The sequence below is a fragment of the Pseudophryne corroboree genome, chromosome 1, assembly GCF_028390025.1.
Source record: "Pseudophryne corroboree isolate aPseCor3 chromosome 1, aPseCor3.hap2, whole genome shotgun sequence".
In the NCBI taxonomy this organism is placed as follows: Eukaryota; Metazoa; Chordata; class Amphibia; order Anura; family Myobatrachidae; genus Pseudophryne; species Pseudophryne corroboree.
Window position 1 is genome coordinate 704,487,136 of NC_086444.1, and position 24,335 is coordinate 704,511,470.

General features: G+C 46.6%; 1 protein-coding gene across 1 annotated transcript in view; it reads right to left on the reverse strand.

The window, feature by feature from the left end:
- The window catches only part of PIAS4 (protein inhibitor of activated STAT 4), a 197,686-nt gene that overhangs the window by 69,570 nt on the left and 103,781 nt on the right, over window positions 1-24,335 (reverse strand). The window contains exons 4-5 of the mRNA XM_063914861.1: window positions 280-321; window positions 70-160 (exon numbers count right to left, since the gene is read on the reverse strand). Coding sequence (XP_063770931.1) covers window positions 70-160; window positions 280-321 — 133 coding nt within the window. The remainder of the gene's footprint in view (window positions 1-69; window positions 161-279; window positions 322-24,335) is intronic.

Genomic DNA, 24,335 nt, shown 5'->3' on the forward strand with positions numbered 1-24,335 from the left:
CACTGTATCACATTAAGTATATGTGGGCACAGAAGATCTTGTGAACAATCAAGACTCCAAAAAACTTACCGGTACTGAACAATAATTGTGATTGACCTTTACAGCAATGTTGGGTGGGTACTGATCTTCCTGTGGACAGCTGGTGTCTGTGTAACAAATCCTGAAAGTAAATAGCAATACACATCTGTGCCGATTTTGTACTTGATGGCTAAGTTACTACAAGTGATCACAAACGGACCACTACTATACCCTCACTTCTAATAATAGAAATTCACTTACCTCAAGACCACTTGAACCGATTTGGTGCCAGGATTCAAATCCCTAAAAACAGAAAACAAAATACCAAGAGTTAAGGCTACAAAAAAATAAGAATTTACTTACCGATAATTCTATTTCTCGGAGTCCGTAGTGGATGCTGGGGTTCCTGAAAGGACCATGGGGAATAGCGGCTCCGCAGGAGACAGGGCACAAAAAGTAAAGCTTTAGGATCAGGTGGTGTGCACTGGCTCCTCCCCCTATGACCCTCCTCCAAGCCTCAGTTAGGATACTGTGCCCGGACGAGCGTACACAATAAGGAAGGATTTATGAATCCCGGGTAAGACTCATACCAGCCACACCAATCACACTGTACAACCTGTGATCTGAACCCAGTTAACAGTATGATAACAGCGGAGCCTCTGAAAGATGGCTCACAACAATAATAACCCGATTTTTGTAACTATGTACAAGTATTGCAGATAATCCGCACTTGGGATGGGCGCCCAGCATCCACTACGGACTCCGAGAAATAGAATTATCGGTAAGTAAATTCTTATTTTCTCTATCGTCCTAGTGGATGCTGGGGTTCCTGAAAGGACCATGGGGATTATACCAAAGCTCCCAAACGGGCGGGAGAGTGCGGATGACTCTGCAGCACCGAATGAGAGAACTCCAGGTCCTCCTTAGCCAGGTTATCAAATTTGTAGGATTTTACAAACGTGTTTGCCCCTGACTAAATAGCCGCTCGGCAAAGTTGTAAAGCCGAGACCCCTCGGGCAGCCGCCCAAGATGAGCCCACCTTCCTTGTGGAATGGGCATTTACATATTTTGGCTGTGGCAGGCCTGCCACAGAATGTGCAAGCTGAATTGTATTACACATCCAACTAGCAAAAGTCTGCTTAGAAGCAAGAGCACCCAGTTTGTTGGGTGCATACAGGATAACAGCAAGTCAGTTTTCCTGACTCCAGCCGTCCTGGAACCTATATTTTCAGGGCCCTGACCACATCTAGCAACTTGGAGTCCTCCAAGTCCCTAGTAGGCGCAAGACACCACAATAAGCTGGTTCAGGTGAAACACTGACACCACCTTAGGGAGAGAACTGGGGACGAGTCCGCAGCTCTGCCCTGTCCGAATGGACAAACAGATATGGGCTTTTTTGAGAAAAAAAAAAACCACCAATTTGACACTCGCCTGGTCCAGGCCAGGTCCAAGAGCATGTTCACTTTTCATGTGAGATGCTTCAAATCCACAGATTTGACTGGTTTTAAACCAATGTGTTTTGAGGAATCCCAGAACTACGTTGAGATCCCACAGTGCCACTGGAGGCACAAAAGGGGGTTGTATATGCAATACTCCCTTGACAAACTTCTGGACTTCAGGAACTGAAGCCAATTCTTTCTGGAAGAAAAATCGACAGGGCCGAAATTTGAACCTTAATGGACCCCAATTTGAGGCCCATAGACACTCCTGTTTGCAGGAAATGCAGGAATCGACCGAGTTGAAATTTCTTCGTGGGGCCTTCCTGGCCTCACACCACGCAACATATTTTCGCCACATGTGGTGATTATGTTGTGCGGTCACCTCCTTTCTGGCTTTGACCAGGGTAGGAATGACCTCTTCCTGAATGCCTTTTCCCTTAGGATCCGGCGTTCCACCGCCATGCCGTCAAACGCAGCCGCGGTAAGTCTTGGAACAGACCTGGTACTTGCTGAAGCAAGTCCCTTCGTAGCGGCAGAGGCCATGAGTCCTCTGTGAGCATCTCTTGAAGTTCCGGGTACCAAGTCCTTCTTGGCCAATCCGGAGCCACGAGTATAGTTCTTACTCCTCTACGTCTTATAATTCTCAGTACCTTGGTTATGAGAAGCAGAGGAGGGAACACATACACCGACTGGTACACCCACAGTGTTACCAGAGCGTCCACAGCTATTGCCTGAGGGTCTCTTAACCTGGCGCAATACCTGTCCCGTTTTTTGTTCAGACGGGACGCCATCATGTCCACCTTTGGTAATTCCCAACGGTTTACAATCATGTGGAAAACTTCCCCATGAAGTTCCCACTCTGCCGGGTGGAGGTCGTGCCTACTGAGGAAGTCTGCTTCCCAGTTTCCATTCCCGGAATGAAACACTGCTGACAGTGCTATCACATGATTTTCCGCCCAGCGAAAAGTCCTTGCAGTTTTTGCCACTGCCCTCCTGCTTCTTGTGCCGCCCTGTCTATTTACGTGGGCGACTGCCGTGATGTTTTATCCCACTGGATCAATACCGGCTGACCTTGAAGCAGAGGTCTTGCTAAGCTTAGAGCATTATAAATTTACCCTTAGCTATATTTATGTGGAGAAAAGTCTCCAGACTTGATCACACTCCCTGGAAATTTTTTCCTTGTGTGACTGCTCCCCAGCCTCTCGGGCTGGCCTCCGTGGTCACCAACATCCAAAACTGAATGCCGAATCTGCGGCCCTCTAGAAGATGAGCACTCTGTAACCACCACAGGAGAGACACCCTTGTCCTTGGATATAGGGTTATCCGCTGATGCATCTGAAGATGCGATCTGGACCATTTGTCCAGCAGATCCCACTGAAAAGTTCTTGCATGAAATCTGCCGACTGGAATTGCTTCGTAGGAAGTCACCATTTTTTTACCATGGCCCTTGTGCAATGATGCACTGATTTTAGGAGGTTCCTGACTAGCTCGGATAACTCCCTGGCTTTCTCTTCCGGGAGAAACACCTTTTTCTGGACTGTGTCCAGAATCATCCCTAAGCACAGGAGACTTGTTGTCGGGATCAGCTGCGATTTTGGAATATTTAGAATCCACCCCTGCTGTTGTAACAGTATCCGAGATAGTGCTACTCCGACCTCCAACTGTTCCCTGGACTTTGCCCTTATCAGGAGATCGTCCAAGTAAGGGATAATTAAGACGCCTTTTCTTCGAAGAAGAACCATCATTTCGGCCATTACCTTGGTAAAGACCCGGGGTGCCGTGGACAATCCAAACGGCAGCGTCTGAAACTGATAGTGACAGTTCTGTACCACGAACCTGAGGTACCCTTAGTGATAAGGGCAAATTTGGGACATGGAGGTAAGCATCCCTGATGTCTCGGGACACCATATAGTCCCCTTCTTCCCGGTTCGTTATCACTGCTCTGAGTGACTCCATCTTGATTTGAACCTTTGTAAGTGTTCAAATTTTTTTAGATTTAGAATAGGTCTCACCTAGCCTTCTGGCTTCAGTACCACAATATAGTGTGGAATAATACCCCTTTTCTTGTTGTAGGAGGGGTAATTTAATTATCACCTGCTGGGAATACAGCTCGTGAATTGTTTCCCATACTGCCTCCTTGTCGGAGGGAGACCTTGGTAAAGCAGACTTCAGGAGCCTGCGCAGGGGAAACGTCTCGACATTCCAATCTGTACCCCTGGGATACTACTTGTAGGATCCAGGGGTCCTGTACGGTCTCAGCGTCATGCTGAGAGCTTGTCAGAAGCGGTGGAACGCTTCTGTTCCTGGGAATGGGCTGCCTGCTGCAGTCTTCTTCCCTTTCCTCTATCCCTGGGCAGATATGACTCTTATAGGGACGAAAGGACTGAAGCTGAAAAGACGGTGTCTTTTTCTGCAGAGATGTGACTTAGGGTAAAAAACGGTGGATTTTCCAGCAGTTGCCGTGGCCACCAGGTCCGATGGACCGACCCCAAATAACTCCTCTTCCTTTATACGGCAATACACCTTTGTGCCGTTTGGAATCTGCATCACCTGACCACTGTCGTGTCCATAAACATCTTCTGGCAGATATGGACATCGCACTTACTCTTGATGCCAGAGTGCAAATATCCCTCTGTGCATCTCGCATATATAGAAATGCATCCTTTAAATGCTCTATAGTCAATAAAATACTGTCCCTGTCAAGTGTATCAATATTTTTAGTCAGGGAATCCGACCAAGCCACCCCAGCTCTGCACATCCAGGCTGAGGCGATCGCTGGTCGCAGTATAACACCAGTATGTGTGTATATACTTTTTATGATATTTTCCAGCCTCCTGTCAGCTGGCTCCTTGAGGACGGCCCTATCTATAGACGGTACCGCCACTTGTTCTGATAAGCGTGTGTGCGCCTTATCCACCCTAAGGGGTGTTTCCCAACGCGCCCTAACTTCTGGCGGGAAAGGGTATACCGCCCATATTTTCTATCGGGGGGAACCCACGCATCATCACACACTTCATTTAATTTATCTGATTCAGTAAAAACTACGGTAGTTTTTTCACATCCCACATAATACCCTCTTTTGTGGTACTTGTAGTATCAGAAATATGTAACACCTCCTTCATTGCCCTTAACGTGTGGCCCTAATAAGGAATACGTTTGTTTATTCACCGTCGACACTGGATTCCGTGTCCCTGTCTGTGTCTGTGTCGACCGACTAAAGTAAACGGGCGTTTTAAAAACCCCTGACGGTGTTTTTGAGACGTCTGGACCGGTACTAATTGTTTGTCGGCCGTCTCATGTCGTCAACCGACCTTGCCGCGTGTTGACATTATCACGTAATTCCCTAAATAAGCCATCCATTCCGGTGTCGACTCCCTAGAGAGTGACATCACCATTACAGGCAATTGCTCCGCCTCCTCACCAACATCGTCCTCATACATGTCGACACACACGTACCGACACACAGCACACACACAGGGAATGCTCTGATAGAGGACAGGACCTACTAGCCCTTTGGAGAGACAGAGGGAGAGTTTGCCAGCACACACCAAAAACGCTATAATTATATAGGGACAACCTTATATAAGTGTTTTCCCTTATAGCATCTTTTTTATATATTTCTAACGCCAAATTAGTGCCCCCCCTCTCTGTTTTAACCCTGTTTCTGTAGTGCAGTGCAGGGGAGAGCCTGGGAGCCTTCCCTCCAGCCTTTCTGTGAGGGAAAATGGCGCTGTGTGCTGAGGAGATAGGCCCCGCCCCTTTTTCGGCGGCCTCGTCTCCCGCTCTTAACGGATTCTGGCAGGGGTTAAATATCTCCATATAGCCCCCGGAGGCTATATGTGAGGTATTTTTAGCCAAAAATAGGTTTTCATTGCCTCCCAGGGCGCCCCCCTCCCAGCGCCCTGCACCCTCAGTGACTGCCGTGTGAAGTGTGCTGAGAGGAAATGGCGCACAGCTGCAGTGCTGTGCGCTACCTTAAGAAGACTGAGGAGTCTTCATGCCGCCGATTCTGGACCTTCTTCTTGTTTCAGCATCTGCAAGGGGGCCGGCGGCGAGGTTCCGGTGACCATCCAGGCTGTACCAGTGATCGTCCCTCTGGAGCTAATGTCCAGTAGCCAAAGAAGCCAATCCATCCTGCACGCAGGTGAGTTCACTTCTTCTCCCCTAAGTCCCTCGATGCAGTGATCCTGTTGCCAGCAGGACTCACTGTAAAATAAAAAACCTAAGCTAAACTTTTCTAAGCAGCTCTTTAGGAGAGCCACCTAGATTGCACCCTTCTCGGCCGGGCACAAAAATCTAACTGAGGCTTGGAGGAGGGTCATAGGGGGAGGAGCCAGTGCACACCACCTGATCCTAAAGCTTTACTTTTTGTGCCCCGTCTCCTGCGGAGCCGCTATTCCCCATGGTCCTTTCAGGAACCCCAGCATCCACTAGGACGATAGAGAAATAGACATTAGTATTAATCATGTCAAGTCACTAAATAAAAGGAAAGTATTTATAGCAATTCCAAGTTTTGAGTCAATAACTAAAACATTTTTAAATAGAGTGTCCGTTTGAGGGAGTTATTTGAAAACACAACTATTTTTATTTATTCAACTATTATCTGTTCAAGAGAAAAAGAACGGTATGCGTTTAAAATACCGCCTGTCGGGATCCCGCTCGCGTAATCCCGACAGGGGTACAATCCCACCGCCGGAATAACGGCGAGATAGGCGATTCTTCCTCTGTGGGTGTCCATGACACCCATAGAGGGAGAATAGAACCTGTGGCGAGTGAAGTGAGCCACAGTGCCCGCAGAATGGCGAGAGCCGTGAGCCCGCAAGAGACCTCGATGCGCTCGCCCCTTTGTCGGCATTTTGGCGGATGGGATACCACTGTCAGTATAGTGACAGCCGGCATCCCGTTTCAATCCCGAAAGAACTGGTGGTTTGCTCATATGAAAGTTAAGGCCCATACACACTGGGCGATTCTGAACTGAAAGCAGGTCACTTTTGGTGTTTTAAACCCTGGCGATGCGCGCCCACGGCTTCATCGCCGACAGCCGCTGTTCATCTGCTAGTATTACCATAGCGTCCTGCTATAGAAAGCCGTTCACCCCCGCTGACATCGCTGGGCAGTGGGGAAAAGTGCTCAGTGTGTATGCACGGAGCGCTTTTCAGCCCAGCGATGTCAGTGATCATCAATGTGCATACACGCTGGGCAAAAACGCCCACAGTGTATGCACCTTTAAAATATAGACAAAACTGCTTAGCCATAAACTTATTTATTTATTTTCACTTATTTTTTTAAATATTACAAGGTACAGCAAATAAGTCCAAAGATAAATGCATACAATTACAATAATTATGTAGTACAATCACTTCCTGATTCTGCCAGCACCATATTTTGCAGGCTGCAAGCAAACCTTTTTTTTTTAGATAACGTGCTCTGTACTGTAGCTTATGGAGCAGGTTTGTAAATAATCAGTGCCAGAAACTAATTATAAGCTGGCATCATATACCCTATAATATGCTAAGGGGCAGAGTCTAGCTATCATTCATTACTAATCTTAAATGGTGCTTCAACCAATCAGCTCCTAACTGTCATGAGTTTGAAAACTGACAGGAGCTGATTGACATTTTTCATGACAGGAGCTTATAGGTTGGAGCACCATTTAAGATTAGTAACGAGTGTTAACTAGTAACACTGAAGCAATGCATAGTTATAGTCTTACTAGTGGTTTTCACTCAGCAGCCTGCTCGGGTGGTCTTCAGGTTGCCGACTGTCGGGATCCTGGCGCACGGCATACCAACAGATTTTCTCCCTCGTGGGGGTCCACGACCCCCCTGGAGGGAGAATAAATAGCGTGGCGCGCTATGCGCCACCGTGCCCGCAGCGTGGCAAGTGCAGCGAGCCCGCAAGGGGCTCATTTGCGCTCGCCACGCTGTCGGTATGCCGGCGGTCGGGCTCCCGGCGCCGGTATGCTGGTCGCCGGAAGCCCGGCCGCCGCCATACCGTACTACACCCGCCTGCTCAACTCTCCACAAAACATCCCCATTCAGCAGAAAAAAAGCTGTGTGCATTAGAGAACATGACCATGCATTATTTCCCACTGACCGCACGACTCCGGCCTGCTCTACTTCCAACTGTAATTTGAACCTACAGTAATCACAAAGCCACAGCTATAATGACACAAGTTTAAACAGACACTGCTCACAGGAAAGCAACACATCACTGCCTCACTATGACAGATATTACTGTCAGAAAATGTTTCCAAAATGTGAAATTTAACACAACTTAAATTATTTCACATCAGACCCCATCCAACATGCCTTGTCCAATGATGATTAAAAAAAAAAATTGTACAGGACTTCACTGAGCAGCCACTTCAGAATCGGCAAACAAATGTTGCACCCTACATTCACAGAAGAACTGTGTTTAGTTCTCCAAGATGTTTTGAACAACCTCCCTGCAGAGTTCCTTCAAAATAAATAACAAAAAAATAAAATAAAAAAAATGAATATATATATATATATATATATATATATATATATATATATATATATATATATGTATATATATATACATACACACACACACATAATTTATATATATATATACACATATATACACACACATTATATATATATATATATATATATATATATATATATATATATATATATATATATATATATATACATACACACACACAAAAAAAAAAGGTAGAAAAAAATAGAACACAAAAGCAAAAGGGGAAAAAAAAAAAAACAAGAAAAAGTAATAAAACAGAAAAAGGAAAAAAAAAAAAAAAAAAAAACAGGAAGGAAAGAAAGGAAGAACAACATCCCTGCAGAGTTCCTTCAAAACAAATGAAAGAGAAAGAAGGGAAAAAAAGGAATTAGAAAAAGCAAAGGATAAAAAAAAAAGAAAAAAAGGAGACAGAGAGAGACAGAGAGAAAGAGAGACAGAGAAAAAGAGAGAAACAGAGAAAGAGAGAGAGAAAGAGCGAGAAAGAGAGAGAAAAATAAAAATAAAGGGCTCCATTACCTCTGGGTTATGTGTATGACCATTGGAGTCTGGCACTAAAAAAAGTTGAAAAACTGGCTCCTTCCCTATATAACCCCTCCCACTTTAAGCAGCCCCTCAGTCTACATTTAGCAGAGCCGCACAAGGGAAGAATCAAAAGACAACTACAACTAAACTGAACAACTGACAAACGAAAAAAGGCAAACTGGTAAGAAAACCAGACAAGTCGTGGGACATTTTGGGGAGCTCAGCATCCCCCAAATCGACTTTGAGGAAGGGATTTTACAGTGAGTAAAAAAATCCAATTTCCTCTATCAGCCATCTGGTTGATGCTCAATTAACTCTGTGAATTTCCAAAGCAAGCTAACAGGGAGGGGTAGCGTCTGAATAAGCTATTTGCAGAATTGTACATGCAACATTGGCATAATTCGCTCCAAACATATGGAAACTGTAGAATTTAGTGAAAGTGTGTACGCATGACCAGGTTACTGCCCTGCACAACTAGGCAACATCGCACAGCACAAGATCCCCCACCAACATCACGAGTCCAGTGGCCCTGAATGGCAGCAGAAACTGTCACATTTGTACACACATGGGCCTGACAAGTGGCCAAAGTGACCCATAGAAGCCTTAGAGGCTAGCCAGCCTCGTTTTGGTGTAGCATAAAACACCAACAAAGAAACCGTATGCCGCAGAGAAGCAGTATTTTCTAGATAAATGCGTAATGCACAAACATCCAAAAGCGCAAAGGATGAACCATCAACAGATGCAAATGCCTGTTGAAACACTGGAAGAATAATATCCTGGGTTAATATGGAAAGCAAACAGCTTTTGGGAGACAGGAAGTTTATGTGAGTAGGACCACTCCGTTTAAATGAAATATGAGAAGCGGAGGCTTACAGTCTGGTAGTTACGGAACAGTAGCCAGTTTCCTTTGGAAAAGGACTGACAAGACCAAACCTGTCCTTTAAGAGAAGATAGGTGAAGACCCTTAGACAGTCCCTCGTGGAGAAAGAACAAAAGGCGAGTCACCCAAAAAACCTCTGCCGGAAACTTGGCGCTCACACCAGGATATATAAAACTTCCACATGCAATGCTAAATCCGGGAAGTAACAGCCTGGATCATGGTCTCAACAACAGGCCGAGAAAAACCCTTAGCTCTCAAAGATCTTGGTTTCAAAGGACAAAGCCGTCAAAGCCAACCAAGGTAAATAGGGGTGAAGACAGGGACCTAGATGAAGATCTGGGCGCAGAGGAAGACGATACTGTTAGTCAGCCAACATGTTTTGAAATGTGGTATATCAATGACAGCGAAGCCAGTCTGGGCAATGACAATCACCAGCCAAGCTTCGGATGTGAAGGACCCATGAAAGTATTGAAAGTTCCGGAAGACACCCCAGACGGAACAAACAAGGAGCATCCACCAGAACTGCCTGAGAATCCAGAGACTTCGTGCCAGGTCATGGAAGCTTCTTGTTGAGATGTGAAGCCCTGAGACGGAGGTCTGTTGATCCCCACCTGGACACTAGCTCTGCAGATACCGCCTAGTGAAATACTCATTCTCCTAGATGTACTTTGTGGTGGCTTAGGAAGTCAGCCTCCCAGTTGTCCACATGTGGAATATAAACTATAGAGATTGCTGGAAATCAAAGCTCTGGCCAATAAAGGATGCCACCCTGCATGTTTATGTAAGCCACTGCCATGACATTGTCTGACTGGATCTGCACCGGCAGATTATGTAGATAGGACTGTGCCTGCACCAAGGCATGAACCAAAAGCCCCTTGTCAAATTTGGACTCTGAAGCTACCATTGGAGCAACTGACGAGTCTGCAAAGATATTATTAACATCTGTCCAGTCGAGGATCTTATTTTCACCAATGATGGAGCAGCTGGTTTTGAAGAGGCCTGGCAGTAAACCTGGCGAATGGAACTGCCTCAAAAGACGCCACTATCTTTACCAGCAGCTGCATAGCCCTGAGAATTGAGACTTGTGACAACTGAAGGACTGTTCTCACTCTGGACTGGAGATCCTAAATCATCTCCTACAGAAGGCACACTGACACTAGGTGTCAGAAAGGCCCAAATACGCTATCCTTTGAGATGGAACTAGATTGTATTTGGAAAGGTGACGATCCACTCGAAAGTCTGAAGCGTGTCTACAGTCAATTGAAGATGTTGCTGTAGTAGGGACACTGAATGAACCTTGAGCAACAGATTGTCCTGATAGGGTATAACATTGATGCTAACTGCCTATGCAGGTAGATCATTTGGGCCATGACCTTTCATAAAGACTGAGCGCTGTTGACAGACCGAAGGGCAGGGCTCAGAACTGAAAGTGCCAGTGATCCACAGCAAATATTAGTAGATGATGATGATACTTACATATGGTACATATAAATAGGTGTCCTTGATGTCTACGAAGGCTAAATATTCTCCTTCTTCCACGGAGGTGATGACCGATCGCACAGAATGCATCATGAACTTTTCCAGGTGAAGGCTAGGGTTTACCCATTAGAGCTAGAGAACTGGACTAAAAGACCCATCCGGTTTGTCCACCAAAAAGATTGGAATAAACCCCTGGCCCTGTTGGTTTACAGTAACCGGAACAATTATCCCAGAGTCTGAAAGAGAAGAGACCGCCTATATGATGGCCGATACTCTGCACTGATCTTAAAGAATAATGAAGAAATGGTCCGATACTGGACCCTCCAGGTCCAGAATGTAACGCCTGGATACCAATTTGCTTACCCAATGATCTGGGCTGGATTGAATCCAGACATCCTGAAACCTGAGTAAAAGGGCTCCCACCACCTGAAGGTGGACTGTAGCCACCAAAGAGTCACGCAGAATGCTTTTCTGGTGCATTGACAGCAGGACGTCAGGTACCTGGGGTGGCCAGCCCTCTTAAGGACCCTCAATGGAAAACTCTTGGTGTACCTCTGAAAGCCTGAAAATTTTCTCTACCGTGAAATGAAAAGGAATGGAACCTGGGACATATGATTTTAGGGGCTGAGACTGGAAAGTAAGGGCTCTTGCCACCCACAGCCTTAGATACAATTTTAGTGAGGTCTGAACCGAACAGGAAGTCGCCTTCAAATGGAATTGCTTTCAAAGTGTTTTGATTCAGTGTCGGCATTCCAGACTTGAAGCCACAAAGAATGTCTGGCAGAAACCACAGAGCCTCAGTGATTTGGTCAGCTGAAGAAAGAGCCTCAAAAGGATCCTTCGACTGGAACCCCAAGACCATTTGAGACATTCAGGACTCAATAGCTTTAATCACCCAAGTGCTAGCCAGAATAGGCCGCACGGAGACCCAAGAGTGCGAAAAAATTTCTGCATGAATTGATATTGTTTGACTGTGTAACAACTCTGGAATCCATAACTGCACCTTGGATATCTTGTTCAGAGGTAAAAATATTCTCTGCAGACTTGAATCCAATACAGCCCCCAAGTGAATCATCCGTTGTGACGGAATCAGAGATGACTTTGCCCAATTTATGAGCCATCCGTGCTCCTGTAGACAAGCTATTGTCTGTCGGAGATGGCCAAGGAGAAATTCATGGGATTGTGCCAGGATTAAAAGATCATCGAGGTATGGAAAAATTCTTATCCCCTGCTTGCAGAGATAAGCTGCCATAAACACCATAATTTTGGTAAATACTCTGGGGGCTGTGGCTAACCCAAAGGGTAAAGCCTGGAACTGAAAATGCTGCTGGAGGATGGCGAACCTGAGATAACACTGATGAGTCCGTGCTCTAGGAGCATGTAGGTAAGCATCCTGTATATCCAGGGACACCATATAATCCCCTAGTTCCATGGCCAAAACTATGGAGCGTAACATCTCCATGTGGAACCGCGGTACCCAAATGTATTTTGTTTAGCATTTTGAGATTGAGAATGGTCCGAAACAACACATTTGGCTACTGAACCAAAAACAGGTTGGAGTAAAACCCCTGTCCCCGTTGTGCAGGGGGTACTGGAATAATTACTCCTGACTGAACTGCTTCTTGTAAAGCCCTGGCCTTCATCTCTAACCAAGATGGGCTGGTGCAGAAGAACCTTCGAGGAGGCTGCTTCTTGAAATGGAAAACATAACCCAGAGATACCACTTCTTGCACCCAGGCATCTGTTGTAGACTGCTGCCATATCTGTGCAAAATGAAGAAGTCGGCCCCCTACCCTGGGGTCCCCCAGGCGGAGGCCCGCACCATCAGGCTGATGGCTTATCTTCTGGTTTGGAAGCTGGCCCTCTGGTGGCCCAATGCTTCTTTGCCTTACCAAATGTATTGTATTGGGGCTGCATACGTTCACTTTTTCCTTTTGCTTTTCCTTGCGACCGTAATGGCGGAAAAACCGGACCCTTAGGCCTGGGGTTGTACAGTGGGGATTGAAAGTTTGGGCATTCATTTTAATGTGCAAAAAGAAGACAAGGAAAGATGGAAAAATCTCCAAAAGGCATCAAATTACAGATTAGACATTCATATAACATGTCAAAAAAAGTTTGATTTTATTTCCATCATTTACACTTTCAAAAGAACAGAAAACAAAAAATGGCGTCTGCAAAAGTTTGGCCACCCTGCAGAGTTAATACCTTGTACTGCCACCTCTGGCAAGTATCACAGCTTGTAAACGCTTTTTGTAGCCAGCCAAGAGTCTTTCAATTCTTGTTTGAGGTATCTTCGCCCATTCTTCCTTACAAAAGTCTTCCAGTTCTTTGAGATTCCTGGGCTGTCTGTGACGCACAGCTCTTTTAAAGTCTATCCATAGATTTTCAATTATGTTGCGGTCAGGAGATTGTGAAGGCCATGGCAAAATCTTCAGTTTACGCCTCTTGATGTAATCCAACGTGGATTTTGAGGTGTTTAGGATCATTATCCATTTGCAGAAGCCAGCCTCTCTTTAACTTCAGCTTTTTCACAAATGGCATCAAGTTAGCGTCCAAAATTTGCTGGAATCTTATTGAATCCATTTTTCCTTCTACTCGTGAAATGTTCCCTGTGCCACTGGCTGCAATACAACCCCAAAGCATGATTGTCCAACTGTTAAGCATGGTGGTGGATCAATCATGCTTTAGGGTTGTATTGCAGCCAGTGGCACAGGGAACATTTCACGAGTTAGAGAGAGGCTGGCTTCTGCAAATGGATAATGATCCTAAAACACACCTCAAAATCCACGGTGGATTACATCAAACGGCGTAAACTGAAGATTTTTGCCATGGCCTTCACAATCTCCTGACCTCAACATAATTGAAAATCTATGGATAGACGTTAAAAGAGCTGTGCGTCACAGACAGCCCAGGAATCTCAAAGATCTGGAAGACTTTTGTAAGGAAGAATGGGCGAAGATACCTCAAACAAGAATTGAAAGACTCTTGGCTGGCTACAAAAAGCGTTTACAAGCTGTGATACTTGCCAGAGCGGGCAGTACAAGGTATTAACTCTGCAGGGTGACCAAACTTTTGCAGACGCCATTTTTTGTTTTCTGTTCTTTTGAAAGTGTAAATGATGGAAATAAAATGAAACTTTTTTTTGACATGTTAGAAGAATGTCTAATCTGTAATTTGATGCCTTTTGGAGATTTTTCCATCTTTCCTTGGCTTCTTTTGCACATTAAAATGAATTTTTGCCTGGGGTGCCCAAACTTTCAATCCCCACTGTATGTGGCAGGAAACCTGACTTTCTTGGATTCTGCTTCTGATTCCAGAATAACTATCAATTCCTTACCAAACAGAATATTCCCAGCAAAAGGCAAAGATTCCAGAACCTTTTTTGATTCTGAATCAGCTTTCCATGTACGTAACCAAACTGCTCTATGAGCAGCTACTGTTAAGGTTGATGCTTTAGAAGCAATAGTCCCCATCTATTGCCACTTCTTCCAAGAATACTGCAGCCTGTTTCATGTGAGCTATATGGGATTCTTGCTCCGTAGAAGGTGCTGAAAGCACGTCTTCCAGTACCTCAGCCCATTCAGATACTGCTTTTGCCATCCAAGCTGAAGCCATAGCTGGCCTTATGACTGCCCCAGACAGAGAAAATATGGTTTTCAAAAACCCATTCACTCTCCTGTCTGTGACATCTAATGACGTTGACGGCACAGGCAATATAGATTTTCGCACTAATCGAATGACATGCGTATCTACTTTAGGAGGCACTTCCCTTTTTAAACAGTCCCCAGTTGGAAAAGGATAATTGCAATCCCATTTTTTGGGAATTCTGTATTTTTTTATTGGGTGTAGCCCAAGCTTCTTCCATGATTTCCATCAGCTGATCTGATCCTGGAAACTCTATCCTAACTGTTTTGGGACGTTTAAACACAGGTGCATTAGTTTTTAACACCGGCTCTGCTGAATCCTCCAAGGACAAAATAGCCTTCATTGCTCTAATTAATTCAGCTACATCCACTGAGCTGATACCTTGTACTGTTCTTCGTATGCTGAAGCAGAGTAGATAGAGCCATCATCTGATGTATCATCTTGTGCAGCCTGTGAATTTGATAATTTATTTACACTCGGTTTATCAGCTTGTTTCATTGGAGAAGCTGTTGGGGATATACCATAGGAAGGGAGCTGCATGTATGGGTTAATAGTGTACCCTACTCATGGTATTTAAGCTTTAGGGTTTACCCGTTCAGCTATACTGGACAAGGTCTGTGCAAACATTGCCCAAGGTGGATCTACCCGACGCTGAACAGGGATCTGCCTTGTAATCTGCTGAAAAGCAAAACAATTTGCACATAAGCCATCCTGTACCAGATACTGAGAGGATAATACCGTTTTGCTGGACAAACATGATGATATGAGTGTTGGTGTTACTGTCAGTGTAACCTCGTCACTTTTGCCGCTCGTAGACATGATAAATAATCAGCACTTCCACAGTGTACTACACAATTTGACTGTAATCACTTTACCATTTAAAGTGGTATCAATCTGACCCTACCCATGCACCAGCATTGATGCTCAGAAGAAACACTGACAAACATATATAAAGTCAGCAATCACACTAGCAGTCAGTCACATGTTATATATTAGTCATATGAGCGTATTATCAACTACAAACACATTTTAAAGTATGTAGGAGTACATATTACTGCCTTCTGTTCTATACAGATCTTAACGTATTCAGACGCAATGCTAAGAAAACCACAGTAATGTACACAGACTCATATGCAATGGGCACTAAACAACTATTCATACTAACAAAAGTAGATCGAAATTTAGTGCTGTATAACCCGTACTCAGTAAAGTGGGATGCAGGGAGACTCACCTCACTTCCTAGATCGATCAATACGTTAGCGAACGCTGAGTGGATCAAGACGCTACTAGTGTACATTGTCGCTCCGGGAACTTTAGGTGAACACAGACGCTGCGGTCACACAGACACCTGTACTGCGACCGGGTCTCCACGCGGTAGCTTTTTAGTGAACACAGACGCAGCGGCCTATGCTGCGACCGAGACCCCTCGTGGTAGCGTCTGAGACGGAAGTGAGGCAATCAGTTCAGGCCGGGAGACTGACGGAAACTGGTCATGAACTGGAGGGAGGGGCGACAAGGAGAGCGTCCGACTCCCCACCGCTGACATCAACCCTAGGGATCGTAGCCTCATACTATTCTTGGTGCCTTATGATCCCTAAGGCCCAGCGCTGGAGCAGCTGTGGTGGCGCCACGCCAGCTACTGATTGGTAGTCTCCTACCAAAACAGTGAGGCTGTGTCCGTATTCCCCTTCTAAGCGGAACCGATGCCTTACCTTCTCCCCGTGCTCCGGCCACAGCCTGGTAACGTCTGCTGGACCTGCTAGTATATCCGACACAGACGCCCGCCGAGTCTGCACTGTACCGTGGGTAAGCGTTGTTGCGACCTGGCAAAGAGTTGTTGGAGCTACTCTTTCCAATATGCGTATAAGACGCTGTTAGGAAAGATCACTCAAAAACATAGTAATACTATAAAAAATAAAATAAGAAAGCTTAGGGCTGCCAAAAACAGCAGCCCTCTGACCATGGTCCGGCTCCTGCCGCACCAAACAAAAAACGGATTTGCCTGAGCCAGTGGGCGGGGATATATGGATGGGCCCGTTGCACCCTGGGAGGACTGAAAGCTTGTGATCGTTTGGTGCCAATCCACTATCGCTCCATCATATCCCATTGTTATCTTGTGGATAACCTGTGGACCCAGCCGGAGAAATAGATTTAAAAACAGATTTGCTCTATTGGATGGATCTTTAATAGTAACAATTTCTCTTACTATACCTGGAGCATCCACCCTTGGGAGGTGGTATCTCCCAAGGCTTCGTGTAATACTCCTCGCTTTCCCCAATGCCTCCTTCTATGCTGTCCACCAGAGGTAGAGCCCCAGGGACTGATCATAGTATGGTGACTCCAGAGGCAATGGAGAGTGGGGTTTCCGTCTCCAGCAAGCCTCGAATACTAACGTTCCTCACTAATTTGGTTCCTTGCAGGGGGCTAAACACCTAAATTAAAAATAAAACCTAAAAGTTAAGCTTAGAAATGGTGCCTTGCTCTAAGGCACTAAAACAAGACTGAGAGGCTGATGGAAGTGGGAGCAGTTATAAAGGTGAAGGAGCCAGATTTTTTTTTACTGTTTTAGTGCCAGACTCCAATGCTCACACATAACCCAGAAGTTGTCTAGTTGGTATCCTCCAGACACTATACCTAGTACCCATTTGTCTTGAATAATTTGTCTCCATTGGTCAGCAAACTTCCAAAGTCTGCCCTCTACTGGTGTAAACATAAGGGAACCTGCATAGTCATTGTCTCTGACTGCCTCTTCTATCCTTGGCGAAAGGACTTACACGACATACTGGTACCATACCTATCCCCAATAAGGACGTCCAGGCCTATAGGACTTCGCCTGCCAGTACTGCTGTCTTGCAGATGGAACTGGATATTTACTATGCCTGTCCTGAGGCAGCCTCACAGATTCACCTCCAGTTAGGGTGACCAATCCCGGGGTCAGGATCGGCAGGATCCCCGGATTCCGGCCTAAAATTGACTGGGATTCAATCCCGGGATTGGAGCTTCCAATCCCGGGGATTTTGGGATTGGCCACCACTTTAGTATTTTCTATGCCGGGCAGCATTGAGCGTCCTCAGGAGGCTCAGACGCTGCCTGGCGCCCCCTCGCTCCGGCTGAGGTCACGCTGCGCAGCCGCCAGACATCACTGATGCACTGTGCACCCGGCCGCCAAACCTCACTGCCACACTGCCTGTCCAGCCTCCAGACCTCACCACCACACCTCACCGCCACACTGCCTGCCCAGCCACCAGACCTCACCATCGCACTGCCTGTCCAGCCTCACAGCAGGTGGCCCACCCTTCCTCCCGTCCAGATTAGAGTTAGATATCCGGCTGGTCAGGGCAGGTGTAATGGGACACATTGAAAAGCAGCCAATCCCAGGTATAACAGGGTTGATTATTTTTAAATCCCGACTCCCAGGATTGAAAAAAAAATGGCCCAGGATTGGCCACCCTGCCTCCAGTCATTCTCTGAATTCCAGTTTATTACCGAATAAAAGTGATCTCTCATAAAGAAGTGTAACTTTTTTTTTTAAATGAGTATCTGCCGACCAACAAAGCAACCACAGCGCTCTCATAACAGCAACATCTGAGGTTAAGGACTTGTCTAAAAAAAACAAATCGAGCACATCAAGGGATACTTCACTTAAATAATCAATAGCCTTCTGAATGACTGTCAAAATAGGATTTTAATTACCTAGCGGTAAATCCTTTTCTCGTAGTCCATAGAGGATACTGGGGTCCATTTAGTACCATGGGGTATAGACTGGTCCACTAGGAGCCATGGGCACTTTAAGAATGATAGTGTGGGCTGGCTACACCCTCTATGCCCCTCCTACCAGACTCAGTCTAGGAAACGGTGCCCGAGGAGACGGACATACTTTGAGAGAAGGATAGATAAGGATAGTGGTGAGATTCCGAACCAGGGCGCGCACGCACGCACGCACGCACGCACACACACGGAAAGCCAAGCTAACCAAACTTGAAACAGGAACAGCAACGGGTGAACCAACATTACTTAACCAAGTAACAGTGTACAAAGAAAGAAGCACTGGGCAGGCGCCCAGTATCCTCTACGGAGTACGAGAAAAGGATTTAACGGTAGGTAATTAAAATCCTATTTTCTCTTATGTCCTAGAGGATACTGGGGTCCATTTAGTACCATGGGGATGTACCAAAGCTCCCAAACCAGGTGGGACAGTGCCGAGGTTCCTGCAGAACTGATTGGCCTCTGAGGACCTTCAGTTTGGTCAAAGTATCAAACTTGTAGAATTCAGCAAACATGTTCGAAGCTGACCAGGTAGCTGCTCGGCAGAGCTGTAAAGCCAATACATCCCGGGCAGCCACCACTTAGTAGGGTAGGCCTGTACAGATATTGGACATGGCAAACCTGTCGTGGAATAAGCATGCTGGATAGTAAGTCTGATCTAGCGTGCAACTGTCTGCTTTGAAGCAAAACACACAATTTTATTGGGATCATAAAGAACAAACAGCAGGTCCGTTTTCATGTGATGAGCTGTTCTTTTCACATACACCTTCAAAGCCCTCACAACATCCAAAGACTTTTAAGTAGCAGAAGTGTCTGTGACAACCGGAACCACAATAGGTTGGTTGATATGAAACGCAGACACCACTTTAGGAAGAAATTACTAATGAGTTCTGAGTTCAACTCTGTCCTCATGGAAAATTAAAATAAGATTTTACCCACCGGTAAATCTATTTCTCGTAGTCCGTAGTGGATGCTGGGGACTCCGTAAGGACCATGGGGAATAGACGGGCTCCGCAGGAGACTGGGCACTCTAAAGAAAGATTTAGTACCATCTGGTGTGCACTGGCTCCTCCCTCTATGCCCCTCCTCCAGACCTCCGTTAAGGAAACTGTGCCCGGAAGAGCAGACATTATAAGGAAAGGATTTTGGAATCCCGGGTAAGACTCATACCAGCCACACCGTATAACTTGTGATACACTTATCCAGTCAACAGTATGAACAACAACAGGGCATCAACAATGGATGCCAACATAACATAACCCATTATTAAGCAATAACTATATACACGTATTGCAGAAAGTCCGCACTAGGGACGGGCGCCCAGCATCCACTACGGACTACGAGAAATAGATTTACCGGTGAGTAAAATCTTATTTTCTCTAACGTCCTAGTGGATGCTGGGGACTCCGTAAGGACCATGGGGATTATACCAAAGCTCCCAAACGGGCGGGAGAGTGCGGATGACTCTGCAGCACCGAATGGGCAAACTCAAGGTCCTCCTCAGCCAGGGTATCAAACTTGTAGAATTTTGCAAATGTGTTCGAACCCGACCAAGTAGCAGCTCGGCAAAGCTGTAAAGCCGAGACCCCTCGGGCAGCCGCCCAAGAAGAGCCCACCTTCCTTGTGGAATGGGCTTTCACTGATATTGGATGCGGCAATCCAGCTGCAGAATGAGCCTGCTGAATCGTGTTACAGATCCAGCGGGCAACGGTTTGCTTTGAAGCAGGAGCACCCAACTTGTTGGGGGCATACAGGATAAACAGCGAGTCAGTTTTCCTGACTCCAGCCGTTCTGGCTACATAAATCTTCAAAGCCCTGACTACATCTAGTAACCTGGAATCCTCCAAGTCACGAGTAGCCGCAGGTACTACAATAGGTTGGTTCAAATTAAAAGATGACACCACCTTTGGCAGAAATTGGGGACGAGTCCGCAATTCTGCCCTGTCCATATGAAAAACCAGATAGGGGCTTTTACATGACAAAGCCGCCAATTCTGACACACGCCTAGCCGAAGCTAAGGCCAATAGCATGACCACCTTCCACGTGAGCTACTTTAGCTCCACGATCTCAAGTGGTTCAAACCAGTGGGATTTCAGGAAACCCAACAACACGTTGAGATCCCAAGGTGCCACTGGTGGCACAAAAGGGGGCTGAATATGCAGCACTCCCTTAACAAACGTCTAAACTTCAGGAAGAGACGCCAGTTCCTTTTGAAAGAAAATGGATAGGGCCGAAGTCTGGACCTTTATGGATCCCAACTTCAAGCCCATAGTCACTCCAGACTGTAGAAAGTGCAGAAATCTGCCCAGTAGGAATTCCTCTGTAGGGGCCTTCCTGGCCTCACACCAAGCAACATATTTTCGCCATATGCGGTGATAATGCTTTGCTGTCATGTCCTTCCTAGCCTTTATCAGCGTAGGAATAACCTCATCCGGAATGCCTTTCTCCGCTAGGATCCGGCGTTCAACCGCCATGCCATCAAACGCAGCCGCGGTAAGTCTTGGAACAGGCAGGGCCCCTGTTGCAACAGGTCCTGTCTGAGAGGCAGAGGCCACGGGTCCTCTGTGAGCATTTCTTGCAGTTCCGGGTACCAAGACCTTCTTGGCCAATCCGGAACAATGAGTATTGTTCTCACTCCTCTTCTTCTTACGATTCTCAGCACCTTGGGTATGAGAGGAAGAGGAGGATACACATAGACCGACTGGAACACCCACGGTGTTACCAGGGCGTCCACAGCTATCGCCTGAGGGTCTCTTGACCTGGCGCAATACCGTTGTAGCTTTTTGTTGAGACGGGACGCCATCATGTCTACCTGTGGCAGTTCCCATCGATTTGTAATCTGAATGAAGACTTCGTGATGAAGTCCCCACTCTCCCGGGTGAAGGTCGTGCCTGCGGAGGAAGTCTGCTTCCCAGCAGTGACGTGCGGTGGGGTGAGGCAGAGCCTTTCCTGTCATACTAACATTTGTGCCAGAGTTTTGACTGTATAAAGTATATGAAAAATATAAAGAATATGTTTAAAATATCTTCTTTGCATTATTCTAATAATTTTTATAGCCAAAACTCTGGAGTAAAAAGTCTATGGCTGGGGAGGCAGTGCCTCACCTGGCTAACTTCTCCGCACATCTCTGATCAAAACTCACCAAATTTCCAGGAGTTTTTACTGCTGCACCTGTGTATAATGCCCAGATGTACGCTTTGGCTCATATATTGCATGTAAATCTGTCTCTGGTGCTAGCCAGTGCCTCCTGAGCTATTTAGCTCACCGCACGTCCCTGCTTCCCAGTTGTCCACCCCCGGAATGAACACTGCTGACAGTGCTTGCACGTGATTCTCCGCCCACCGAAGAATCCTGGTGGCTTCCGCCATCGCGACTCTGCTTCTTGTGCCGCCCTGGCGGTTTACATGAGCCACCGCGGTGATGTTGTCTGACTGAATCAGCACCGGTTGGTTGCGAAGCAGGGGCTCCGCTTGACTCAGGGCGTTGAATATGGCCTTTAGTTCCAGGATATTTATGTGCAGACAAGCCTCCTGACTTGACCACAACCCTGGGAAGTTTCTTCCCTGAGTGACTGCCCCCCAACCCTCGGAGGCTCGCATCCGTGGTCACCAGGACCCAGTCCTGTATGCCGAACCTGCGGTTCTCGAGAAGGTGAGCACTCTGTAGCCACCACAGAAGAGACACCCTGGCCCTGGGGGACAGGGTGATCAGCCGATGCATCTGAAGATGCGACCCGGACCATTTGTCCAACAGATCCCATTGAAAGATCCTCGCATGGAACCTGCCGAAGGGAATGGCTTCGTACGAAGCCACCATCTTTCCCAGGACTCGCGTGCAGTGATGCACCGACACCTGTTTCGGTTTTAAGAGGTCTCTGACTAGAGTCACAAGCTCTTGAGCCTTCTCCGTCGGGAGAAACACCTTCTTCTGGTCTGTGTCCAGAATCATGCCCAGAACGGGCAGACGCGTCGTAGGAATCAGCTGCGACTTTGGGATATTCAGAATCCAGCCATGCTGTTGCAACACTTCCTGAGAGTGCGCTACGCTGATCTGCAACTGCTCCCTGGACCTCACCTTTATGAGGAGATCGTCCAAGTATGGGATAACTGTGACTCCTTGCTTTCTCAGAATCACCATAATTTTTGCCATTACCTTGGTAAATATTCTCGGTGCCGTGGAGAGCCCAAACGGCAATGTCTGGAATTGGTAATGACAGTCCTGTACCACAAATCTGAGGTACTCCTGATGAGGCGGATAAATGGGGACATGCAAGTAAGCATCCTTGATGTCCAGAGACACCATAAAATCCCCCTCTTCCAGGCTTGCAATGACCGCTCTGAGCGATTCCATTTTGAACTTGAATCTTTTCAGATAAATGTTCAGGGACTTTAAATTTAATATAGGTCTGACCGAACCGTCCGGTTTCGGTACCACAAACATTGTGGAATAGTATCCCTTTCCCTGTTGAAGGGGAACCTTTACCACCACCTGCTGGAGAAATAGCTTGTGAATCGCCACTACCACTACTTCCCTTTCTATGGGGGAAGCTGGCAGAGCCGATTTTAGGTAACGTTGAGGGTGTCATCACCTCGAATTCCAGCTTGTATCCCTGAGACACAATCTGTACGGCCAAGGGATCCACCTGTGAGCGAACCCACTGGTGGCTGAAATGTCGGAGACGCGCCCCACCGCTCCTGGCTCCATCCGTGGAGCCCCAGAGTCATGCGGTGGATTTAGTGGAAGCCGGGGAGGACTTCTGTTCCTGGGAACTAGCTGTAAGGTGCAGCTTTTTTCCTCTACCCCTGCCTCTAGCAAGAAAGGAAGCACCTCTGACCTTCTTGCTTCTTTGTGCGCGAAAGGACTGCATTTGGTAATACGGTGCTTTCTTAGGTTGTGAGGGAATATATGGCAAAAAGTTTGACTTCCCAGCAGTAGCTGTGGAAACCAGGTCCGAGAGACCGTCCCCAAACAATTCCTCACCTTTGTAAGGTAACACCTCCATGTGTTTTTTTGGAGTCGGCATCACCTGTCCACTGCTGAGTCCACAGGACCCTCCTGGCAGAAATTTACATTGCATTAATTCTAGAGCCCAGTAGGCAAATGTCCATCTGGGCATCCCTCATATATAGGACAGTGTCTTTTATATGCCCCAGGGTCAGCATAATGGTATCCCTGTCCAAGGTATCCATTTCCTCAGACAGATTATCTGTCCACGCTGCTACAGCACTACACATCCACGCCGACGCAATTGCCGGCCTCAGTAGAGTCCCCGAATGTGTATAAACAGATTTCAGGATACTTTCCTGCTTTCTATCTGCAGGATCCTTTAGGGTGGCCGTATCCTGCGACGGCAGGGCCACCTTCTTAGATAAGCGTGTGAAAGCTTTATCTACCCTAGCGGAGGATTCCCAGCGCACCCTGTCCTCTGGCGGGAAAGGGTACGCCATAAGTAACCTTTTGGAAATCAGGACTTTCTTATCTGGGGAATCCCACGCTCTTTCACATAACTTATTTAACTCATGTGAAGGGGGAAAAGTCACCTCTTGCTTTTTCTCCCCATACATATAAACCCTCGTCAGGGACAGGGTTTACCTCTGATATGTGTAAAATATCCTTCATCGCTATAATCATGTAACGTATAGCTTTTGTCATTTTCGGTTGCAATTTTGCATCATCATCGTCGACACTGGAGTCAGAATCCGTGTCGACATCTGTGTCAACCATTTTGGATAGTGGGCGCTTTTGAGACCCTGAGGGCCTCTGCGCTGTAGGATCAGGCATGGGTTGAGACCCTGACTGGCCCGAGGTATCAGCTTTATCCAACCTTTTATGTAAGGAGTTTACATTATCATTTAACACCTTCCACATATCCATCCAATCAGGTGTCGGCACAGTCGGCGGCGACACGTCAGTCAACTGCACATGCTCTGCCTCCACATAGCCCTCTTCGTCAAACATGTCGACACACGCGTACACCGACACCACACACACAGGGGAAGCTCTAAATGAGGACAGGACCCCCACAAGGCCTTTTGGAGAGACAGAGAGATAGTCTGCCAGCACACACCCCAGCG